The sequence below is a fragment of the Leucoraja erinacea genome, chromosome 17, assembly GCF_028641065.1.
Source record: "Leucoraja erinacea ecotype New England chromosome 17, Leri_hhj_1, whole genome shotgun sequence".
In the NCBI taxonomy this organism is placed as follows: domain Eukaryota; kingdom Metazoa; phylum Chordata; class Chondrichthyes; order Rajiformes; family Rajidae; genus Leucoraja; species Leucoraja erinaceus.
Window position 1 is genome coordinate 20,691,440 of NC_073393.1, and position 23,406 is coordinate 20,714,845.

The window sequence follows — 23,406 nt, forward strand, 5'->3', positions numbered from 1 at the left end:
CAGCAGTGAGTTCCCGACCTACTGCCACGTGGAGCTATGATGACCATGAGGCTCTCGTACCTGTTCTCCTTCATCCTGCTGTTCGGATTGCTGGGAGTGCTGTTCCTCCTCCACGTTCAGGATCTGATTGATGTTTCCCGCCAAGAAACCACAGGTCAGTGCGTAAACGTCTCTCTGCTCCTCTGGGAGGCGCCACTGAGCTCGTAGCATTTACACTCAGCTTGCTCAGATAACAGGCCGCACGCACACGCAAGGGGGATGCAGAAGAAGAGAAACTGTTTCCAATGGCTGCAGATAAATTATTTTGAAGTAAGGGACATATGAAGAAAGACTGGATAGACTCGGCTTGTACTCGCTAGAATTTAGAAAATTGAGGGGGGATCTTATAGAAACCTACAAAATTCTTAAGGGGTTGGACAGGCTAGATGCAGGAAGATTGTTCCCGATGTTGGGGAAGTCCAGAACAAGGGGTCACAGTTTAAGGATAAAGGGGAAATCTTTTAGGACTGAGATGAGAAAAACATTTTTTACAGAGAGTGGTGAATCTCTGGAATTCTCTGCCACAGAATGTAGTTGAGGCCAGTTCAATGGCTATATTTAAGAGGGAGTTAGATGTGGCCCTTGTGGCTAAAGGGATCAGGGGGTATGGAGAGAAGGCAGGTACAGGATACTGAGTTGGATGATCAGCCATGATCATATTGAATGGCGGTGCAGGCTCGAAGGGCCGAATGGCCTACTCCTGCACCTAATTTCTATGTTTCTATGTGTGTGGCTGCATCAGGTGTAGCGTAGAGCCAAGTCACGTGGGCACCAAGTGTCATTACCTGCTGAGGTTCTACCTGTCCCCGGTGTTGCGAAGGATGGGCCTGGCGCAGATGCCACGCAATGTGACATTGCCGCCCCATCTGTCGTTCGTGGAAAGGTTCTTCCGGACCAACACCTTTGACCACAAGTCCATCGGGCAGTGGTCAGCACGGAATGTCCTGCAGGCACTGCACCATCAGAACCTATGTTTCTATGTTTCTATATAGCAGGGAAACCAGGGAATTACCCGAAAGATTGTGACTATCTGAATGCTTCCCTAAAGTCTGAGGTGTTTGGGAGAAAATGTAATCCCATTAAGTAGCAAAAACTATTCACAGGGGCAATGGACCCAGGAGAGATACTGTTATAGGGAGAGGTTGGATAGGCAGGGACTTTTTTCTTTGGAGTGTAGGAGGCTCAGGGGTGACCTTACTGAGGTGTAAACGATCATGAGGAGCATGGATAAAGTGAACCCAGTCTTTTTCCCAGGATAGAAGGTTCTAAAACCAAAGGGCACAAGCTGAAGGTGAGAGGGGAGAGATTAATGAGGGGCCTCAAGGGCAACTTTTTGACTCAGAGGGTAGCCCGTATCTTGAATGAGTTGCCAGAAAAAGCTATAGAAACGGATACAGGTCAATGGTTGTACGTGACATGCGCGGGGGTCACAGCTGTGTGGGAGGTGGCTACTTGGAGTGAAATTGCTGCCCATTGAGACCAGATGCTGGTAAATGAATGGCTGTGACCCGGGCAGCTTTGTGCCCGGTGCCAACCTTAACTGACCCATATTTGCATGTTCCCTTTAAAATACGTCGCACAATTTGCAAAGCAGGTCTTGCACAGATATATTTAAACAATGAATTTAGTTCAGCCATAAATCACTGCTTCAGATCCAGACCAGGGATATTAAAAAGGAGCTCACAAGACGAGCGATTGGAATCCTCCCAATTACTGCCACCATTGTCCCATCAGAAAGCTTGGGTTAGACAACAAGTAAATCTCCATAAATCACACATGTACATCTAGGGCAGGTACTCCATGGTATACTCAGAGTAAACCTCCTTCAGTACAGTCTTGGCAAACACTCCCAGGGCAGGAGCAGCATGGGATACAGAGTAAAGCTCCCTCTACACTGCCTGTCATTATTCCCAAAGGAGTTTACAGTGATTAAAACATCTATGGTGTATGTGGCTGTGGAATAGTAATCAAGTGTACAGCAAGCACGAGTTAGTGGCAGAAAACTCTAACCAGGTCTTGGCAGGAGGAGTGTCCGTGCTCTGCGCTGTGTGGAATGTGCATGTGTGTACATGTCAATATATGTGTGTGTGAATGTTTGTGTGTGGAATATGTGTTTGTGCCTGTGTATGGATTGTGTGGAGTGTGTGTGAAGTGTGTGTGTGTGTTGTGTGTGTGTGTGTGTGTGTGTGTGTTGTGTGTGTGTTTGTGTGTGTGTGTTTGTGTGTGTGTGTGTGTGTGTGTGTGTGTGTGTGTGTGTGTGTGTGTGTGTGTGTGTGTGTGTGTGTGTGTGTGTGTGTGTGTGTGTGAATGTGTGTGTGTGTGTGTGTGTGTATGTGTGTGTGTTTGTGAGTGTGTGTGTGTGTGTGTGTGTGTATGTGTGTGTGTGTGTGTGTGTGTGTGTGTGTTGTGTGTGTGTGTGTGTGTGTGTGTGTTGTGTGTGTGTGTGTGTGTGTGTGTGTGTGTGTGTGTGTGTGTGTAGAGTGTGTGTGTGTGTGTGTGTGTTTAGTGTGTGTGTGTGTTGTGTTTGTGAGTGTTGTGTGTGTGTGTGTTGTGTGTGTGTTGTGTTGTTTTTGTGTGTGTGTGTAAAGTGTGTGTATGTAGTGTATGTGTAGAGTGTGAGTGTGTGTGAGTGTGTGTGTGTGTTGTGGGGCAGGTGCTGGCAGTGGGGAGCTGACCAGACTGCTGGGTTAGTGTGGGAGCTCGCCGTGCTCCGGTTTGTCAGTGTTGGCCAGGATGCAAGTAATTTTCCACAACATTAGACACAATTTAGTTCAGGTGCTTCGGCTGGAAACAAAGTCCCCTGTTGATCAATGTAAGCACATAAGCAAATAATTATATTTGTGGAGGCAGCAGACAGGAAATAGACTTTTGGTTTTGAAGGGTTAATCTGGAGGACAGGCTGTGTAGCTCGCCGTTGGTGCTTAGAGAGTGAGGGTAAATGAGAAACACTCCGCTTGTGTGGCTGTCCCGGAGTGACACGCAGAGTACTATCACAGCACGGTGCACACTCACTGCACTGTGTACACTCACAGCACTGTGTGTAGTGTACACTCACGGCACTGTGTACACTCGCAGCACTGGCATAGTGTACACTCACGGCCACAATGCCACAATATCATCTACACTCTGCCAGGTACCCTGATCCAGCAACTGTGCTAGGATGACAAAATCCAAGGTGGGAAAAATTGCAGGAATTCCTGGGGGACATGGCCTTGCTGGGAATTACTCTGGATGGTATATACCCTGGGCGGTGAATACTGGGCGGTGTATACTGGGCGGTGTATACTGTGGGTGGTGTATACTGGGTGGTGTATACTCTGAGTGGTGTATACTGTGGGTGGTGTATACTCTGGGTGGTGTATACTCTGAGTGGTGTATACTGTGGGTGGTGTATACTCTGGGTGGTGTATACTCTGGGTGGTGTATACTGTGGGGGGTGTATACGGTGGGTGGTGTATACTCTGGGTGGTGTATACTGTGAGTGGTGTATACTGGGTGGTGTATACTGTGGGTGGTGTATACTGGGTGGTGTATACTCTGGGTGGTGTATACTGTGGGTGGTGTATACTGTGGGTGGTGTATACTGTGGGTGGTGTATACTGTGGGTGGTGTATACTCTGGGTGGTGTATACTGTGGGTGGTGTATACTCTGGGTGGTATACTCTGGGTGGTGTATACTCTGGGTGGTGTATACTCTGGGTGGTGTATACTCTGGGTGGTGTGTACTGGGCGATGTATACTCTAGGCGGTATGTACTGTGGGTGATGTTTTCTCTGGGCGGTGTATTGTATACTGCACAATTATATAGATCCTGCGTGGTATATACTCTGGGAGTTGTGGTTCAATCTTACTGCATATAGGCACAAATATACTTAAGTACAAGTAGTGTAAGAACAATAGCTTACACTGAGACCGAACACAAGAGTTTCTGCACTTCCAGCGCCAATTTGTACCCTTCAAGTTCAGAATTGGTAAAAATGTCGAGTCTTAACTTGGCCATAAAGGCCCATTGTCCTGGCAGTGGCACTGGGTCGGAGTTGCAAGGGTCGGCCTGGCCAGACGATGTCCTCCAGCGCTGCTCGCCGCTCCGTGCCGCTGCAGGCCGCGTTTGATCTGCTCACTCGGCAACTTGAAGGACGGTTCAATGGGCCTTGGGTCGGGATCAGCTGGGGTATCTGATGTTGGCCAGGGGTGTGGGCTGGGGGGAGCTGGGCTCAGGCCACCCTCTCCCTCCCCTCGTCTGGACTGGTCACTGTGGCATTTCACGGATGCACCCAGCACCTTATGTCGTTTTTATTTCACAAACCTTATGGCAGAAGGAAAGTAGCCATTCATAAACCTTTTTCATTTTTTAAAAATTTATTTCAAAATAGACTTTATTCGAGAAATAAATATATACATGATCCTTACAAAACTCCATTCGACATTCTCACAGGCTATACATATATACAATACAGTTTCTCCAAATCATAAATGTATTCCCCCACACTTGCCACTCATGTGGCCCACTGGCATGAAATCCCTTCCCTTATTTTTGAAGGGCATCTCCACCACACCCTGCCCCCCATGTCCAGCAGCGGAAGGACCCTAGACTGTGGTCCTCCCCCAGAGGAACCCTTACAGACCTCTCCAGACTCTCTTTGCGAATCCACTCTCTGCAAAGAGGTGGGCAACCGTCTCCTCTCCATAGCAGCCGTCCCGAGAGCAGTGTGCGCTGGCAGTAAGGTTCTGACGGTGCAGTGCCTGCAGGACATTCCGTGCTGACCACTGCCCGATGGACTTGTGGTCAAAGGTGTTGGTCCGGAAGAACCTTTCCACGAACGACAGATGGGGCGGCAATGTCACATCCAACTGACTGGCAGATTGTGTGGCATTTGCGCCAGGCCCATCCTTCGCAACACCGGGGACAGGTAGAACCTCAGCAGGTAGTGACACTTGGTGCCCACGTGACTTGGCTCTACGCTCCGCCTGATGCAGCCACACACGAAGGTGGCCATCAGGGTGAGGGCGACGTTGGGCATGCTATTACCCCCTTTGTCTGCCGACTTGTGCATTGTGGCCCATCGCACCCGGTCTATCCTCGACCCCCAGATGAACTGGAAGACGGCCCGGGTAATCCCTGTGGCGTAGGAGGGAGGGACAGGACTTGCACCAAGTACAACAGCCCCGAGAGCACCTCACCTGATGACCAAATTTTTCCCCGTTATGGAGAGGGAACGTTGCTTCCACAGCTCCAGCTTCTTCCCCACCTTGGCTATCCGCTCCAGCCAATTCTTGCCATTCCTAAACCTGGTTCATATGCAAGGGAATGTTGTGGTTATTTTTCAGGTTTGAGCAGAAAGAGTTTAGCAGTGGTTGAAGAGATGATCCCACTCCAGGGTGAGAGTGGGGCAATTAGCTGCAAGGCCTGGGAAACAAAAGCTGCATTTAGTTAAATGCTCCGTGGAATCAGACCAAATAACCATGGCTGTTTAGCACAACAGCACAATTCAGAGCAAAGCTAATTACTGCTTGCCTCATTGACTCTAAACTGTGTATATATTTATCAAACCCATCATCTTATAAACAAGGCAACACAACTCAATGATCCAGGCACTAGCAGATTCTACAAACCTCTGCATACATTTTCATCTTTCTCAACAGTTAACAGAAACAGCACGCTGATGCAGCACTGCCTGTGTGGAGTCTGCACGTTACCTTTGTGTTTCCCCTTTGTGCTCCAGTTTCCTTTTATTTGCAAAGGACTTGTTGATCACTGTGTTAATTATCTTCTGTGGGGGGGGGGGGGGGGCGGGGGGAGGGTGGGGAGAGCTGACGAAACATGTGAGTGGCAGTAGGTTACTGAGCGATACGTGGGAAATGGGATTTAGGAAGTGCTTTGGTGTTCGTCCATCATTCCCTGAAAGTAGCAACACAGACGATATGTGGTGGAGAAGGCGCACGGCATGATAGCCTTCGTGGATCGAACCATAGAATATAAAAGTCGGGAGGTAATGTTGCAACCTTCTCAAAACACTGATTAGACCACACAGAGTACAGTGTGCAGTTCCGGTCACCACATTGCAGGAAAGATGAGGTGGTGCTGGAGAGGGTGCAAGGGAGAGTCACCTGGATGTTGCCTGGATCAGAGGCCTTTACGTATGAGAGATTGAACAGGCTGACCTTGCTTTCCCTGGAGTAACGGGGGCTCAATAGAGGCATTAAGATTACAGGGGTGACCCGATAGAGGCATTAAGATTACAAGAGGCGTAGATAGGGTGGCTTGTCAGAATCATTTTCTCTTGTTCTCAAGAGAGAGGAAGGAGTTGAAAGGAGATCTGAGGGGTAAGCTTGCTGCCAGAGGAGGGGTGGAATCAGATACAAATACTACATCGGGGCAGTAATGGGAGAGTATTTTGGTCAATGGCAAGACTGGTTGACTCTGGGAAGGAACCTCAGACCCAAAACTCTGCACGATTTCCCTCGGGGCCGCTCACGTTGCAGACTCTGCTGCTGGTTGTCATCCCTCTCCCTCTCCGCCAATTACCGACAGTCCCACAGAAGCTATTGTGTGCTGTTTGGAGGGTTACCTTGGCAACGCTCATTCCAAGGCCACTGCCTTCGTCTCCCGAGACAGTCTCCGGGGATGGAGGGCGGCTCGACTTCCACTCCCGTCCTGAGATGGCCACTGAGGGGACGCCACATGGGCTGGCGGTGGGGGAGGGGGGGAAGGCCAGGGGAGCCCTCCTCTTGCAGTCCTCGCTGGGATTGTGTGCGATCCTGTCCGAGGGACATGGCTCTCCGATCGAATGCATGAATGAATACTTCATTGTCACATGTGACAAGTCACAGTGAAATTCCTTGCTTGCAAACCCAAGGTATGCAAATAGTGATCACATAAGGACACAGACTAAAGTACATGCAGTATTCGTGCCAGGTCCCCCTTTGTTCTCCCCCTCGCCCCCCTCCCCCCCCCCTCTTCTCTCACGCCGATCCCCCCACGCTGGGTCCTCTATTGTTCCACCTCCTCCACTGTGAGCCGTCACAGGTCCGGGGTCCCCACCAGTCAGTGAGGACACGCCATGTTGGGGGGGGGGGGGGGGGGGGGTCTCCTCCTGCACAATATCCCAGCTGAGTAACCCTGGCCTCAGCGCTGGAGGTGAACTTGAGAGATTGACGGCTGCACGGAGCTGTTCCAGCACCGTGCTGAGGTTCAACTTAGCCCAGGGTTGTTCCAATGTTTAACTTGGGAAATTCAGCATAGGCATGTAGGGCCGAAGGGCCTGTTCTTGTGTCATGTGTACATGTAGTACCTGCCTTTTGTGAATCGTGCACTGGGACCTCAGCTCTCTGTATCTGATCTTGTAGATACTGGTCATAGATTCATAGAACTGTACAGTAGAGAAACAGACCCTCTGGCCCACTTCGTCCAGGCTGATCAAATTGGCATTGAACTGGTCCCAGAACCCTCTAATCCCTATCCATCCATTACCCAAAATGTCCAAATATATATTTTTTTAAAGTCAGAATTGCATGCTCCTCTATAGCTTCCTCGGATACAGACTACCCTCTGAGTGAAAAAGGTGTCTCTGTGGACCCTCTTAAATCTCCCCCCTCTCACCTTAAGCCTTTGCCCTCTAGTTTTAGAATCCTCTATATTGGAGAAAACCCTGTGGGCGTTCACTTTACCCATGCCCCATGTGGTCTCTGCTCCTCAGTAACACACCAGGATGACTGGCAGCAAGGCTGACCAGTCGACTGTCTACATTGGGAGTGCGAGCCATCAGGGCCAGTGTGCCGAGTCGACCACGAGAGGTGGCGTCTCTGACTTACCCTCAAGTATGAGGGATGGATATTCAATGTCGGGAATGTGGAGTAAACTGTGAAATGAATCAGAAACATTAAATATTCATGAACAGCAACCCTTATGAAATCTGTATCAACCCACAGCAACGCCAGCTCCCAGTTCTGGAGAGGGATCCAGATCCGTATCATGCCCAGTCTCTGCCAAATGATAGATTCACAGACTCCTCGCTAAAGCACTGTGATGCTATATGCAAAACCTCTCCCAGAATTCACCCACTGCTAATGGGTAGTGCAAGGTGACATTCTATGTCGAACAGTACAGCACAGGCCCTTCAGCCCACAATGTCCATGCCGAACATAATGCCAAGTTAATCTCCTCTGCCTGCACGTGATCTATACCCGGCCATTCCCTGCACATTCATATGCCAATCTAAAAGCCTCGTCAAACACCACTAGTGTATCTGCCTCCACCGCCACCCCTAGCAGCGTGCTCCAGGCACTCACCACCCCAGTGCGAAAAAAATTATTCCACACGTTTTTAATCTTTGCCGCTCACATTTTAAAGCTATGGCCTCCAGCCTTTCATATTTCCACCCAAAATACTTAGCAAAGTCAACAGTATGTTATCTGCCATTCTTTGATTTTCATCAACAGAATGTTATTGTTTACTATAAGGGGAATTGATTAATGAAAGCTGGGAAGCTATATTTAAGTTATACACAGCATTGGAGAGATGCCAAACTTTCTTAGTCTTCTGAGGAAGCGGAGGCATCGGTGTGCTTTCTTGGCCGTTATCATCGATGTGGTCGGACCAGCTCAAAGTAGTGGTGATATTTACACTGAGGGACTTGAAGCTATCAACCATCTCCATCCACTTCAGCACCAAGTCACACCAGGGGGCGTGTGCTCCACCCCGCTTCCTGAAGTTGCCAACGAGCTCCTTGGCTCTGCTACACCAAACGTCAGGTATGTCCCTCATCTGCCCTGCACCTTGCAGTGTGTCAGTCCACAGCACATGGCTTGCATTGGAAGACCAATTTAGGGCAGCACGGTGGAGCTGCTGCCTCACAGCGCCAGCCACCCGGGTTCAATCCTGACTACAGGTGCTGTTTGTACAATGTTGGTATGTTCTCCCGTGAGCGCATGGGATTACCCCGGTGCTCCGGGTTCCTCCCACACTCCAACGACGTACAAGTTTGTAGGTTAATTGGCTTCGGTAAAAATTGCAAATTGTCCCTAGTGTGTAGGATAGTGCTAGTGTACGGGGATCGCTGGTTGGCGCAGAATCAGTGGACCTGTTTCCGCGCTGTATCTCTACACTAAACTAAGACCATTTGGATTTAGGGCTGAGGAACAACTGTCTGTCTTGGTTCCTCCACAGGGACTGTGTACATTTAAACTGAGGGTTTCTCACCCTCCACGGTCAAAACGGCCCAACAAAGGATGTACTTCCTGAGTAAACACAATCTGCCACAGGCAATGATAGTCCAGTTTTATACTGCCATCATAGAGTCTGTCCTCACCTTCTCCATCATGGTCTGGTTTGGCTCAGCCACCAAGCATGACATCTGGAAGTTGCAGCGCACTGTTCGATCAGCCAAGAAGGTTGTTGGCTGCAACCTTTCCCCCATCGACGAACTGTACACTGCAAGGGCCTGGGAGCGGGTGGGTAAGATCTCTAACCCCTCTCACCCTGGCCACAAACTCTTTGAACGTCTTCCCTCTGGAAGGCAACTCCGGACTGTTAAAGCCGCCACAGCTAGACATAAAAACAGCTTTTTTTCCACGAGCAGTAGCTCTACTCAACAGCCAAACGTCTGTAGCGTCCGTTTGCTCTGGTATTTTATTTCATTTTTCACATGTTTAAATTATGTTTTATTTTTAATTGTCTACTGTATATCGTGTTGCTCCTTGCGAGCAAAGCACCAAGGCAAATTCCTTGTATGTATCCATACTTGGCTATTAAAATGTATTCAATTCAATTCATTTTGATAAACAGCAACCATCACCCTTCTGTTACATGTGGAGCAGATGGACAGAACACAGGACGTGAGAACAGAGAGATCAACTTTGTAAGGAGGAAAGGGTACAGTCAGACCCCGAGAAGTGACGCCATAACACATTGATTATGTTCATAAGTTCTATGCGCAGAATTGAGTCTACTCTGCCATTCAATCATGGCTGATCAATCTTTCCTCTCAACCCCATTCGCCTGTCTTCGCCCAATAACCCCTAACACACTTACTAATCAAGAATATGTCAGTCTCCACTTAAAAATGTCCATTGACTTGGCCTCCACAGCCGTCTGAGGCAATGAAGTCCACAGATTCACCATCTCCAAATAGGCTGCATTTGGAGTATTGGGTGCAGTACTGGAAGGATTTGGAGGCTTTGAAGAGGGTGCAGAGGAGGTTTACCAGAATGCTGCCTGGATTAGAGGGTTTCAGCTACAGGGAGAGGTTGGGTAGACTTGGATTGTTTTCCCCGGAAAGTCAGAGGTTGACTGGAGATGATAGAAGTATATAAAATTATGAGAGGCATAGATCAGGTAGACAGAACCTTTTTCTGAGGGTGGAAATGTCCCAACACTTGAGGGCATAGCTATAAGGTGAGAGGGGGAGTGTTTGAAACATATAAGATTGTTAAGGGTTTGGACACGCTAGAGGCAGGAAACATGTTCCCGATTTTGGGGGAGTCCAGAACCAGGAGCCACAGTTTAAGAATAAGGAGTAAGCCATTTAGAAGCCTTTTTCTCACAGAGTTGTGAGTCTGTGGAATTCTCTGCCTCAGAGGGCGGTGGAGGCAGGTTCTCTGGATGCTTTCAAGAGAGAGCTAGATAGGGCTCTTAAAAATAGCGGAGTCAGGGGAAATGGGGAGAAGGCAGGAACGGGGTACTGATTGGGGATGATCAGCCATGATCACATTGAATGGAGGTGCTGGCTCGAAGGGCCTACTCCTGTACCTATTGTCTATTGTCTTTAATGGAAGATAGACACAAAATGCTGGTGTAACTCAGCGGGCAGGCGACATCTTTGGAGGGACAGAATGCGTGACATTTGAGACCCCTTCTTCAGACATGTGGACAAGTTTTTTTAAATAGAGGGTAGCGAGGGCCTGGGACACATTTCCAGGGTAGGGGTGGAGGCAGATATGATAGTGGTGTTTGAGGCTTTCAGATAGGCACATCAAAGTGCGGGGAATAGAGGGGAATATGGATCATGTACAGGCATATGATATTAATTTTACTAAAGCATAATGTTCAGCACAAACATTATGGGCTGAAGGGCCCATTCCTGTGCTGTACTGTTCTGGGTTCTGAAGAAAGAGGAGATAAAGTAACAGAATTAGTGTGAGCTGAGAGAGAGATTGCAGGAACCAGGGTCTGCAGCTACGATCTACTATGGACTTGGGTTATACTATGTACAGGTACTTCAGTTTTGTACTATAATGATCTGGTTACTTAGTTTCACATTATTTATTTATTATTTATTATTGTATATTTATTTGTTGTGTTATTGCACTAAGGAGCCTGTAAAGCTGCTGCAAATAAAAATGTGATTGTTCTGTCACTGGTACATTTGAAAATTAAACACTTGACTCTTTATAAAACAAAAAAGGAGAATGAATAAGAACAGCAATGACAGAGCCGGAAAGGGAGAGCGGAACGAGTTGGGTCGGTAAGGTTTATCAACCTGTCCGTGAGTCAGTAACAGCTGGCAGCCTGAATGTAGCCAGTGCCTTGGTGGAGACTGTCAGGGCAGGCTGCCACCTACATGTAGTCATGGAGATGAACTTTAACATAAGAAGATGAAAATAGTTTAAGTAGTTCTGACATTAACACATATCATTATCCTGGAAATCAAACAGCGACTGTCAATAGTCACAGTCAGTGACCATGCCACAAATAAACAGGGATCCTGTTCAGTAACAGAGGAGTGACTTTTACCCTGACTATGCAGCAAGTCAAGTCCAGAACAAGGGGTCACAGTTTAAGGATAAAGGGGAAATCTTTTAGGACTGAGATGAGAAAAACATTTTTTACACAGAGAGTGATGAATCTCTGGAATTCTCTGCCACAGAAGGTAGTTGAGGCCAGTTCATTGGCTATATTTAAGAGGGAGTTAGATGTGCCCCTTGTGGCTAAAGGTATCAGGGGGTATAGAGAGAAGGCAGGTACAGGATACTGAGTTGGATGATCAGCCGTGATCATATTGAATGGCGATGCAGGCTCGAAGGGCCGAATGGCCTACTCCTGCACCTATTTTCAATGTTTCCAAGTCGGGCATTGAGCAACGATCCCCCAGCCTCTCTCCACCTTTCCCTACCTTACCTATTTCCACCTATCACCCACAAGCCTGTGTCCCACAACCTCCCTTCCCTCCCCCCCGGCCCTACCCGCCCATTACTCTCCCCACTCCCACCCCCAACCCCCCCCCCCCCCCCCCCAACCTCACCGTCTCACCTTATACAGACAGAGATGGTGTGAGCCAGAGACAGAAACTGCAGGAAACAAGATCAGCGAGTACGATCTACTATGGATTTTGTTTTTGTTGCACTAGGTCAGTGTTGCTGACTCACCGGCATTTCTAAATCTCACCGACCCATCTCGCTCTGCTCTCCTTCTCGGGTCTATCATTGCTGTTCTTATTCCTTCTATCCCACCTTGTTTTTTTGTAAAAGATTCACCGAATTTCTCCAGATTCCAGCATCTGCAGCCTTTCTCTATACTGAGAGATGGAACAGAGAACAGAGACAGCATGGATTCATGAAAGGGATATCACATTTGCCTGATTTTTAATGAAGTATGCAACAGAAGCAGTCATGAGGGCAGTCCCAGAGCAATCTGCTGGCCCAAGGGGGCAATGATGCCTAAGTGAAGCCATGAAGTGGGGCAGGAAATTGAAGGAGCTGGACCAGTGCTTACAGAAAACGAGACTAGATGGAACTAGTGGCAGCAGGGATCGGAGAGTTCGGGGTTCACAAGAAGTTCTCTCCCATCTTACCAAACCGAGCAACCTCGCCTCAGCGTAGCCTGGACAGAGTGCTGGGGGAGGGGGAAGAGTTCCAGAATTTCTCAGAGTCTAAGGAAATGATTTCTGACCTCACCCTGGTATAATGTTATAGAGGGGAAGAGGGAATAGGGAAGATGGGGAGAGCATGTTGGTGGTAAAACAGGAATGGTGGGAGTGTGAGATTGGGAGAGGAGAGACTCTAGAAGGAGAGTGAGCGGGAGGATGAGTGGAATGGAGGGAGAGGGGATGAGAAGAGAAGGGATGGCGAGAGTATTGTCACCTATATCCAGTTACAGTGAAAAACCTTCTACGCTATCCAGCAGTCATACTGTACATGAGTACAATTCAAGATTCAAGAGAGTTTATTGTCATGTGTCCCAGGTAGGACAATTAAATTCTTGCTTTGCTTCAGCACAACAGAATATATTTGGCATGAATACAGAACAGATCAGTGTGTCCATATACCAATTTATAAATATATACACACATGAATAAATAAACAGATAAAGTGCAAATAAACAGAGAATGGTCTATTAATGTTCAGAGTTTTGTTTGAGTTGAGTTTAATAGCCTGAAGGCTGTGGGGAAGTATCTATTTCTGAACCTGGACATTGCAGTCTTCAGGCTCTTGTACCTTCTACCTGAAGGTAGCAGGGAGATGAGTGCGTGGCCAGGATGATGTGGGTCCTTGATGAAACTGCCAGCCTTTTTGAGGCAGCGACTGCGGTAGATCCCCTCGATGGTAGGGAGGTCAGAGCCGATGATGGACTGGGCAGTGTTTACTACTTTTTGTAGTCTCTTCCACTCCTGGGCGCTCAAGTTGCTGAACAAAGCCACGATACAACCGGTCAGCATGCTCTCTACTGTGCACCTGTAGAAGTTAGAGAGTCCTCCTTGACATACCGACTCTCTGTAATCTTCTCAGGAAGTAGAGGCGCTGATGAGCTTTCTTTATAATTACATCAGTGTTCTGGGACCAGGAGAGACCTTCAGAGATGTGCACGCCCAGGATTTTGAAGCTATTGACCCTTTCCACCATTGACTCGTTGATATAAACGGGACTGTGGGTCCCCATCTTACCCCTTCCAAAGTCCACAATCAGTTCCTTGGTTTTGCTGGTGTTGAGGGCCAGGTTATTGTGCTGGCACCATTTGGTCAATCAGTCGATCTCTCTTCTATACTCTGATTCGTCTCCATCAGTGATAAGTCCCACAACAGTGGTGTCGTCACCGAACTTGATGATGGAGTTTGCACTGTGACCGGCTACGTAGTCATGGGTATAGAGTGAGTACAGCAGGGGGCTGAGCACGCAGCCTTGAGGTGCTCCCGTGCTGATTGTTATCGAGGCTGACACATTTCCACCAATACGAACAGTCTGCGGTCTGTGAATGAGGAAGTCGAGGATGCAATTGTAGAGGGATGCGCAGAGACCCAGTTCTGCGAGCTTGGTAACCAGCTTGGAGGGGATGATTGTATTAAATGGTGAGCTGTAATCAATGAATAACAGCCTGACATATGAGTTTTTGTTGTCCAAGTGGTCCAGAGCGGAGTGGAGAGCCAGCGAGATCACATCCACCGTTGATCTGTTGTGGCAGTAGGCGAACTGCAGTGGGTCCAGGTTTTTGTCGAGGTAGGAGTTGATTTGTGCCATGATCAACCTCTCAAAGCAATTCATCACCACCGATGTTAGAGCCACTGGTCTACAGTCATTGAGGCACGTCACCTTGTTCTTTTTGGGCACCGGTATAATTGATGCCCTTTTAAAGCAGGTGGGAACCTCAGACCTCAGAAGTAAGAGGTTAAAAATGTCCGTAAAAACTCCAGCCAGTTGGTCCGTACAGGTTTTTAGAACACGACCGGGTATGCCATCAGGTCCAGATGCTTTTCGAGGGTTCAGCCCTCTGAAGGAGTTTCTGACGTCGACCTCTGTGACTATGACTGAAATACCATCAAAGTGAATGGGGTTCGAGAAGGCACATCAGTGTTCTCCCTATCAAAGCGTGCGTAAAACGCATTGAGTTCATCAGGGAGTGATGTTTCGCCGACATTCGAGCTACCTCCTGATTTTGCTTTGTAGGAGGCGATTGCATTCAGGACCCGCCACAGCTGCCATAAATCTGTCTCATCCTTCAGCTTGGAGCAGAAGTTCCTTTTGACCTTTTTGATGGCCTTACCAAGGCCGTATCAAGCCATGCGCAAGTATACCAGGTAGCGCAAAGAGAAAAATACCTATACAGAAAATAATGTTACAGCGAAAAAGTGCAATGAGGTAGGTTGGAAGATTAGGACTACACCCTAGCTTATGGGATGGTTGTTCAGTCATCTGATAACAGCGGGGAAGAAGCTGCTCCTGAATCTGGTGGTGCTTGCTTTCGATCTTCTGCCTGACGGGGAAAGATGGAATGACTGGGGCGAGTGGTGCTTGAGACAGGAGGAGGGAGCAAATATTGTGCACCAGACCACATTGCTCTTGCATGAAATCCTGCAACACCACCTTTCATCCTGCTCACTGTCATCACCTTTAGTTCATTAATTTTGATAATTTATTGTAAAATGGTTAACATTTTCTGAGACTCTCGTTTTGCTGCACTAATGTTGATTTTGTAGATTGTCTGGGACTCACATGAGGTTGCAATCACCAAAATTATTTAAATTTAAGCACATCTAGAGTACACAAACTGGTAAGTGCTAGTGGTAGATCAGAGGGTAGGGAGTTCTCCAGAATCAGCATTCAGATTATAAAGCTAACAAGTAGGAAGAAAATTAATAATATGAGAAAACTGGTAGGTAACATCCAAACAAACAGCAGGAGATTCCAAGGAGTTTTTAAAAAAAAAGGAAGAGGGTATCTAGGGTAATTCCTGAATTGGGGAATTAACAATATTAGATAAAGCAGAAAACTTAAAATCAATACTCTGATCCAGTCTTCAGGGCAGTGTCAAAAAGGAGGAAGAACTTGTGAGGGACAAGGCACAGGTAGTTCCTCTGAAAGGAAATAGTTGCATCTAAGTGTAGTCCTGGTTCTGGTAAGAACACAAAGGCTGGAGGAACTCAGCGGGTCCGGCAGCACCTTTTGAAGACATGTAGAGGTGATGTTTCGGGTTGGGACCCTTCTTAGTCATAACTCTGTTCTGGGGGAAAGGGGTTGGGTGAATGAGGGCACATTGAATGCTTGTATCGTGAACATGCTCTCCTGCTCCTTGTAGAAAATTTGGGGCAAGCATGACATGGGCAGAATGGCCTCCTACTGTTTCTCTTCTGCTGCACATTCCAGCTCTACGTTCATTGCTGCAAGATTAGTGTCACTTTGTGTTGCTAATAAAACATTCCTTTACATTCCAGAAACCGGCCCCCAGGGAAATCCAGGAGAGCCACAGGTGAGTGGTGGAGCAAGGTTAATGACGACATACTATCACAGGTAGAAGGTCGGGGAGTGAAGCACATCGGGGGGTAATGTAAGTGGATTCAGTGAGCGAGGGAAATAGGGGGCAATGAGATGGGAGAGGGAAGGGTGGAAATCGTGCACTAGGATGTTACCTGGGCTTGCAAGCTGGAATTATAGGAAGAAGTTGAATAGGCTGGGACTTTTCTCTTTGGAGCAATAGGGGGCTGAGGGTTATTGAGGTGTAGATCATGAGGGCCATGGATACAGTGAACACACAGTCTTTTTCTCGGGAGTAGACTATTCTAAAAGTAGAGGGTATAAGTTTAAGGTGAGAAGGGAGAGATGTAAGAGGGACCTCAAAGGGGCAGGTTTATCACTCAGAGGGTAGTCCATATCTGGATTAAGCTGCCAGAGGAAGCTCTCGAATGGGATACAATTAAGACTTTTAAAAGACACTTGGGCAGATACATGGATAGGAAGGACTTAGAGGGTTGTGGACCAACTGCAGGTAAACAGGACTAGCCCAGAAAGCCAACTTGACTTGGTCGGCACAGACATGGTTGGCTGAAGGTCCTGTTTCCACACCGTAGAACACCTTGAGATGCAAGTAATGGGACAGAAGGCAACCATTGTCCTGATTGTTGAGTCTGATGTAATGATGCATGGTGTCCGATGCCCAGAAATTGCCAGCAGTGAGCAGAAACCATGGTCAATTTAGGATTATTGCAGTTTCCAGGGGCAGGGCAGTGAATGTGGAGAGACTAGGATGGAACCAACACTGAGCAGTCTGTGGTCAGTTGTGGCTGATTCCTGCCTCTGTGTTCCATTATACCAGGGGCTGGGCACACACTCCTCAGGGCATCATTATCCCAGTACATACCGCAGGCCATTGCAGCTTCCCACCCTCCAGAAACTCCCCGAATCTACCTGCAACAAACCGGCGAAACATTGGTTCAGACCCTGAGCCACAGGAGATGCCAGAGTGCGACCGCACAGCTTGGCCGAGGAGGGAGGTGTGAGGAGCGCGTCTGATGGGCAGATTGAGGAGGGGGTTCTGGAGCAGAGGCCCCGGGCAGCTGATGGCAAGGGACTGACAAAGGGACAAGGGACTTGGAACAGCGGACTGACAAACCGTGCATAACCCAGAGTGTAGTGACACCCAGCAGAGTCTCAAGCACCTGTATACGTGGCCTGCAATACTTTTTAAATTTTCCGTCAAAATGTTTGTGGTGGAAAAGCTGTTCATGAGTGTGTGGCAGGAGATGGTGATGTGATGAAATACTCATGGACAATGTCCATTCCTGCAGTCTAACGCCCCTCCCTCAGTTTTCTCTTTCACCCAATGCCCTAACAACCCCCATCTCCTCTCCTTCCTGCCCATCTGCTCCCCTCAGTGCCTAGCTCCCTCCTTTCAGCCCCCAGGTCCTTCACCCTCCTCTCAGTCCCCTGCTCCCTCTCCTCTCTTTCCCTCAGCCCCCCTACTCCTCTCGCCTACCCCAGTTCCCTCTCTCTCCCTACCCCAGGTCCTTCCCTGGGTTCCATATATGCAGCGATCCAACAGCGCCACCTGCCGGCCATGACGGGGACTGGGTGGTGAACCTGTGGAATTCATTGCCACAGATGGCTGTCGGCATGTCATTAGGTATTTCTTAAGGCAGAGATTGACAGATTCTTGATTAGCAAGGGTGTCAGGGTAACGGGGAGGTGGCAGGAGAATGGGGTTGAGAACTTATGACAGCCTGGACCAGCGTCAAGAGAGAGACAGGAGGCCATTGGCCTGTCATACCTGTGCTACCCTTCAGAAACATTTACTAGTCACCGGTCCACATCTATATGGGCAGATCCATGAGTATGGAGAACACTGGAGCAGCTTGTGGTGAGCCACTCCAAATTCCCATTGACCACTAGAGTGATTTCTCATCTGTGCAGCCTTGTTCTCATTTTAAAATTATTCCTCGTCCTTATTTTCCAGCTGAGGAAAGAATTATTTTGTCGTTATGCAACTTTTTTTTAACCATTTACATCGAGTCCACCCTCTTGTCCCTCCTTTAAACAAGGGAGTTCAAGGCTGGATTTTGCTGCATCAATGCTTGCCTTCATCGCCCACCCACCCACCTTTGATTTGCACTTTGCAGTCTCCCAGTCCCATCACAGCAAGTCAGAAGGCTAAGTGTACGCTGGGCTACCGTGCATGAGGATTTGAATATCTGAATAGAGCAGGTGCAACCGGCGATAGAATACTGTGCACAGGTCTGGTCTCCCTCTTCACACTGTTACACTGGTGACAGAGGCAGCAGAGTGACAGGTTCACTAGACTGATTTCTGAGATGCTATTTGCTGCAAGGAGAGGCTGAGCCTGTACTCTCACAAGTTCAGAAGAAAGAGGTGATCTGTTTGAAATGTATAAACGTGTTGCAGGACTTGGCAGAGTAGATACTTGGTGGCGTTTCTCTCGACTAAGTCATGTGGAACCAAGTGTCAAATCTCAAAATAAGCAAATTTCAAACAAGTGAAACAAAAACTGAAAATACCCAGCATGTCAGGCTGCCTCTGTGGGACGCGAAACAGAATCAACATTACAGGCTGAATAACCTTCATCTGAGGCATTCTGACCTGAAACAGTGACTATTTCTCTTCCCAAATGGCAACTTGAACATGCTGAGTATTTCCTGCATTTTTTGTTTTTGTCCCAAAATGAGAGGTCAGCTATTTAGGACTGAGATGCAAAGAATTTTGCACACATGGATCTTTGGAATTTTTCTACCTCAGTGAGCAGTGGAGCTCAGGCATGAAGTAAATTCCAGTCAGAGACTGACTGATTGATCTTTAGATGTTGAGAGATTGAAAGGTCATGGTTTCACCAGCTCAGAATGTCCCAAGGAGCTCAGAGTCAATTGCTAATTTCATGACGTGGCTAATGTTTTAATTCCAATCCGTATACAGAAGGATGCCACAAGCAGCAGTTAGATAATAACCAGATTTCAGGTGGTGGTTGAGGAATGGGCATCAGCAATCAAACCCTGGCAGCTGTATTTCCTCCACTCCTTCCATTCACATAGGAATTTTTATTTCCATCCAACAGAGCCTGTGACGAACATTTCATTGATGGTTCCCTTAGCATTGATCATACAAATGCTAGTTATGTCTTCACTGTGTATCCCAAACCCAACCAGCAGCTGGCACTAATCCACACTCAGCCTGCGCTACATCACCCAGATTAGAGAGTTTGAGTTTAGTTTATCGTCATATTAACTGAGGAACAGTGAAAAGATTTTGTTGCATGCTAACCAGCCAATGGAAAGACAATACAGGATTACAATCAAGTCATACACAGTGTACAGTAACAAGATAAAGGAAATAATGTGAATAACATTTAGTGCAAGATAAATCCAGTAAAATCGGATCAAAGATCGTCTGAGGGTCTCCATTGAGGTAGATAGTAGTTCAGGTCTGCTCTCTAGGTGTTGGTAGGATGGTTCAATTGCCTGATACCAGCTGGGAAAAATTAGGTGTTTAAGAGGGAACTGTAGATGCTGGAGAATCGAAGGTTACACAGAAAAGCTGGAGAAACTCAGCGGGTGCAGCAGCATCTATGGAGCGAAGGAAATAGGCAACGTTTCGGGCATGAGATGAAAAGGCAGAAGGTGTGAGACAGGGACAGAAGAGGGTGCATTGTGAATCCAGAGGAAGGAATATTGGAGGATGGGGAGAAATGAGTCCAGATGGAGGACAAGGCCAGGGGGGTGGGGGTGGGGGGATGGAAAAAGGAGATTGATTGTGAGTTAATCAGCCTAAACGGTAGAATTTGATGTTCATGTTGTTTGGTTGTTTTTCTTCTTTAGGGAGCACGAGACTGGGACCACAACGCGGCCACTCAGCCCATCCTCATCTCCGACCCTGCGATAAGCCCCGCCCAACTGTGTACAGACACGCCCCCTCTGCGACAAGCCCCGCCCCCGGGCACGACTCTCCGCGGCCGGAGGCGCAGGCGTAGAAGGAAGGCGCCGGGTGGCGCGATGTCACCTCAGCGCCGCTTGGGGGCGCCGCAGCTGGAGGACCAGCAGCAAGGCCTGGGGCGGCAGGGACGCGGGCGCCTGAGGGCGGTGCAGGATGGCCGCCGGCGGCTGGTGGACGAGGCCTGTCTCCAGTACCGCGGTGACGGGATGTCGGGCTCCAGGCTGCCGGCCCCACACCACGTCTCCCGCATCTACGTGGAGGACCGGCACCGCCTGCTGTACTGCGAGGTGCCGAAGGCCGGCTGCTCCAACTGGAAGCGGGTGCTGATGGTGCTGAGCGGCCTGGCCAACTCGCCGGCCCACATCCAGCACCAGGCCGCACACTACAGCAACTCGCTGCGGCGTCTCGACAGCTACGACCGCGCCGGCATGGCTCGCCGACTGCGCACCTACACCAAGGCGCTGTTCGTGCGGGAGCCGCTGGAGCGCCTGGTCTCCGCATTCCGCGACAAGTTCGAGCAGCCCAACACTTACTACCACCCGGTCTTCGGCCGCGCCATCATCGCCCGCTACCGGCCCAACGCCACCCGCCAGGCCCTGAGCTCCGGATCGGGCGTCACCTTCCCCGAGTTCGTGCGCTATCTGCTGGACCCGCGGCGGCCACTCGGCCTCGACATACACTGGGAACGCGTCGGTCGCCTCTGCAGCCCCTGCCTTGTCCGCTACGACTTCATCGGCCGCTTCGAGAACCTGGCGGCCGAGGCTGAGGCGCTCCTGCGCCTGGTCGGGGCCCCCGCCAACCTCACCTTCCCCCGCTTCAAGGACCGGCACCGGCGGGAGGAACGCACCGGGCCGCAACTCAGCCGCCGCTACCTCGCCCAGCTGTCGGCCGACGAGCGCCGCCGCGCACAGGACTTTTACCTGACCGACTATGCCATGTTCAACTATTCGCGGCCCTTCGGCCCAGGGTGAGGGCAAGGGTCGGCGCCATGGAGATGGGGGGCGTGACCTGGGGACCAAGTGGGGTAGAGATGGGAGCGGAGCCTATGTACTGGAAGCAGAGACAGTGCTGGAGTAACTCAGCGAATCAGGCAGCATCTCTGGAGATATTTTTTTATCTCCAGAGAAGTTGCCCGACCGGCCGAGTTCGTGTCTATCTTTGGTATGAACCAGCAGCTGCAGTTTCTTTGTTTCTACACGATGTATTAGACTAGAGGATGGGGTATGCACAGGGAGAGGGGGCTTTAAGGAACATGCCCAGGCAAGATTGACTCTTGAGTTTATACTCCCCAGTCTCCTAAAGGCCCTCCACCGTCCATTCTGCCCAGTTCTGGAGCATCCTCACTCAATTCCAAGGTAATGCATCCTAACTCTCGTCACCCAGTGCAAAGCATTCACAAAGGGTGAGGGTTACACTGGTGATGGGGACAGGGTAGGAGGGAACACAGCATTCCACCCCAGTACAGAGCTATTGCTCCTTTCTCCAAACCTCACATTTGTTATTTGTTTATTATTGTCCTGTGTACTGAGATACAATGATGAACTTTGCGTGCTATCCATTCAAACCATATTATACACGTTCAAACAAGCCATACAGAAATACAACAGGTAGTCATAGTTGTATAGCATTGAAAGGATAAAGTAGGATTGGATAGTTTGGGATTTTTTTTCCCCTTTAGCGTGGGAGGCTGAAGGATGTCCTTACAGAGGTTTCTAAAATGGTCAGTCTTTTTTTCCAGGGTTAGGGAATCTAAAAGTAGAGGGCTCAAATAGAAGGTGAGAGGAGAAAGATTAATAAGGAGCCTGAGGGGCAACATTTTCCCACAGGGTGGTGAATATATGGAAGGCAGGGGCTACATGGGTTAGGGCAAGTACAATTGCAGCATTTAAAATACATTTGGACAGATAAACGGATAGGAAGAATTTGGAGGGATATGGGACAAACACAGGTAGGCAACTTGGACCTAAGGGCATGTTCCCATGTTATCTAACTGATACTTTAAAATAATAGGTTTAAGGTGTTTAGGGTACATGGTATAGGTATGGAGGGAAGAAAATGTAGATGGAGCGGAGATTCTGTTGGACTGCCTACGGAATTGTTCCACAGCTCTCCAGTCCCAGTGAGCTTGCAAAACAGAATATCCATCCTAGGCCCACAGTATAATCCCACGTTTATTCCAGATTCCACTCTCTTTCTCTGACGCCTCTGTCCCTTCACCTGTTCAACAATCTTTTGTTGAACCCTCCCCTCCTCTTTGTCTGCCTGATTTCCCCCAATCCTATTTATTTTAGCCCCAGTCAATGACCTTCCCAGTGTATTGTAGTGAGGTCATCCTTAGTTGCTAAGACTTCGGTGCCTTTTACAAACCCATACCTGATCTTGTGGGGAGCTCATTGCGTGGCTCGTAGTCACTGATTGAGAGAGTGGGATGGTTTCAAATTCAACTTGGGCTGCATGGATGAAAGGTTTTGTTGACTAAATATCCTTCTGTGAATTTAACCTCAAAGTGGTCTCAAGCCAGTTTTCCAGTGAAACATTGGGAGCTGTTGCTGGAACTCTTCAGAGAGTCTACATTCCATTTATTCCTTTTTTCCACATTTCTATGTTCTTCTTGGTCTGATAAGGCAGCTTCACTTTGTATCCAACCCCTGCTCTTCCTGCTCCAAGCGTGTGCGACGGAATCATCGGGCGGAAGCTTCACTCTGTACTTAACAAAGTGTTCTTTTGTCCTTCCTCAGTAGGAACTCTCTGATCATTCTGTGCTCCCTTGGTACTTCATAGAAATAAATATGTTGTGTGCTGTGGAGAGGGAGCTGCACACTGTCTGTTGAACCTGTGATGGTTAGCTCTGGCTGTATTGACATCTCTTGCCTCATTGACTATAACAATTGAAAGACTACGATGAAAATGGTATAAATAGTTTTGTTTTTCAGGGCTAGTATTGTGGCAGCGTGGTGACATTTTATTTAAGGATAAGATAGAGAATTTATGGGAAATAATTGTATCGTAGCACATTAAATGTGAGTTGTGTGGTTCTGTGACTGGTGTACATTAGGAGGCTGGACCTTTTATAACCCATCAAATGTGAATTGTAAATTTAACTGAGATTTCTTGTGCAATAAATTATATTAAAACCTTTTCCAATAATTGCATATACTGCCTTCTACCTTAGATTTTCTATCCACAGTGACAAAATGGAAAGAGTTTGTATTTCTAAAGCATCTTTCA

The 23,406-nt window shown here is 48.4% G+C and overlaps 1 protein-coding gene across 1 annotated transcript; it reads left to right on the forward strand.

Moving 5' to 3' along the window:
- LOC129705276 (carbohydrate sulfotransferase 8-like) lies at positions 1 to 23,325 on the forward strand. Its single transcript, XM_055648784.1, has 3 exons — positions 1 to 154; positions 16,179 to 16,213; positions 20,064 to 23,325. The coding sequence occupies exons 1-3, from the start codon at positions 37 to 39 to the stop codon at positions 21,147 to 21,149; spliced, it is 1,239 nt and encodes a 412-aa protein (XP_055504759.1). The 5' UTR covers positions 1 to 36; the 3' UTR covers positions 21,150 to 23,325.
- The last annotated feature ends 81 nt before the right edge of the window (positions 23,326 to 23,406 follow it).

Bases quoted from the DNA above. Each gene is read 5' to 3' on its own strand.
- LOC129705276 (XM_055648784.1), top strand. From the start codon at position 37: ATGATGACCATGAGGCTCTCGTACCTGTTCTCCTTCATCCTGCTGTTC. The intron at 155-16,178 runs GTCAGTGCGTAA...TTTACATTCCAG, and splicing joins TTCCCGCCAAGAAACCACAG to AAACCGGCCCCCAGGGAAAT. The intron at 16,214-20,063 runs GTGAGTGGTGGA...TTTCTTCTTTAG, and splicing joins GAAATCCAGGAGAGCCACAG to GGAGCACGAGACTGGGACCA.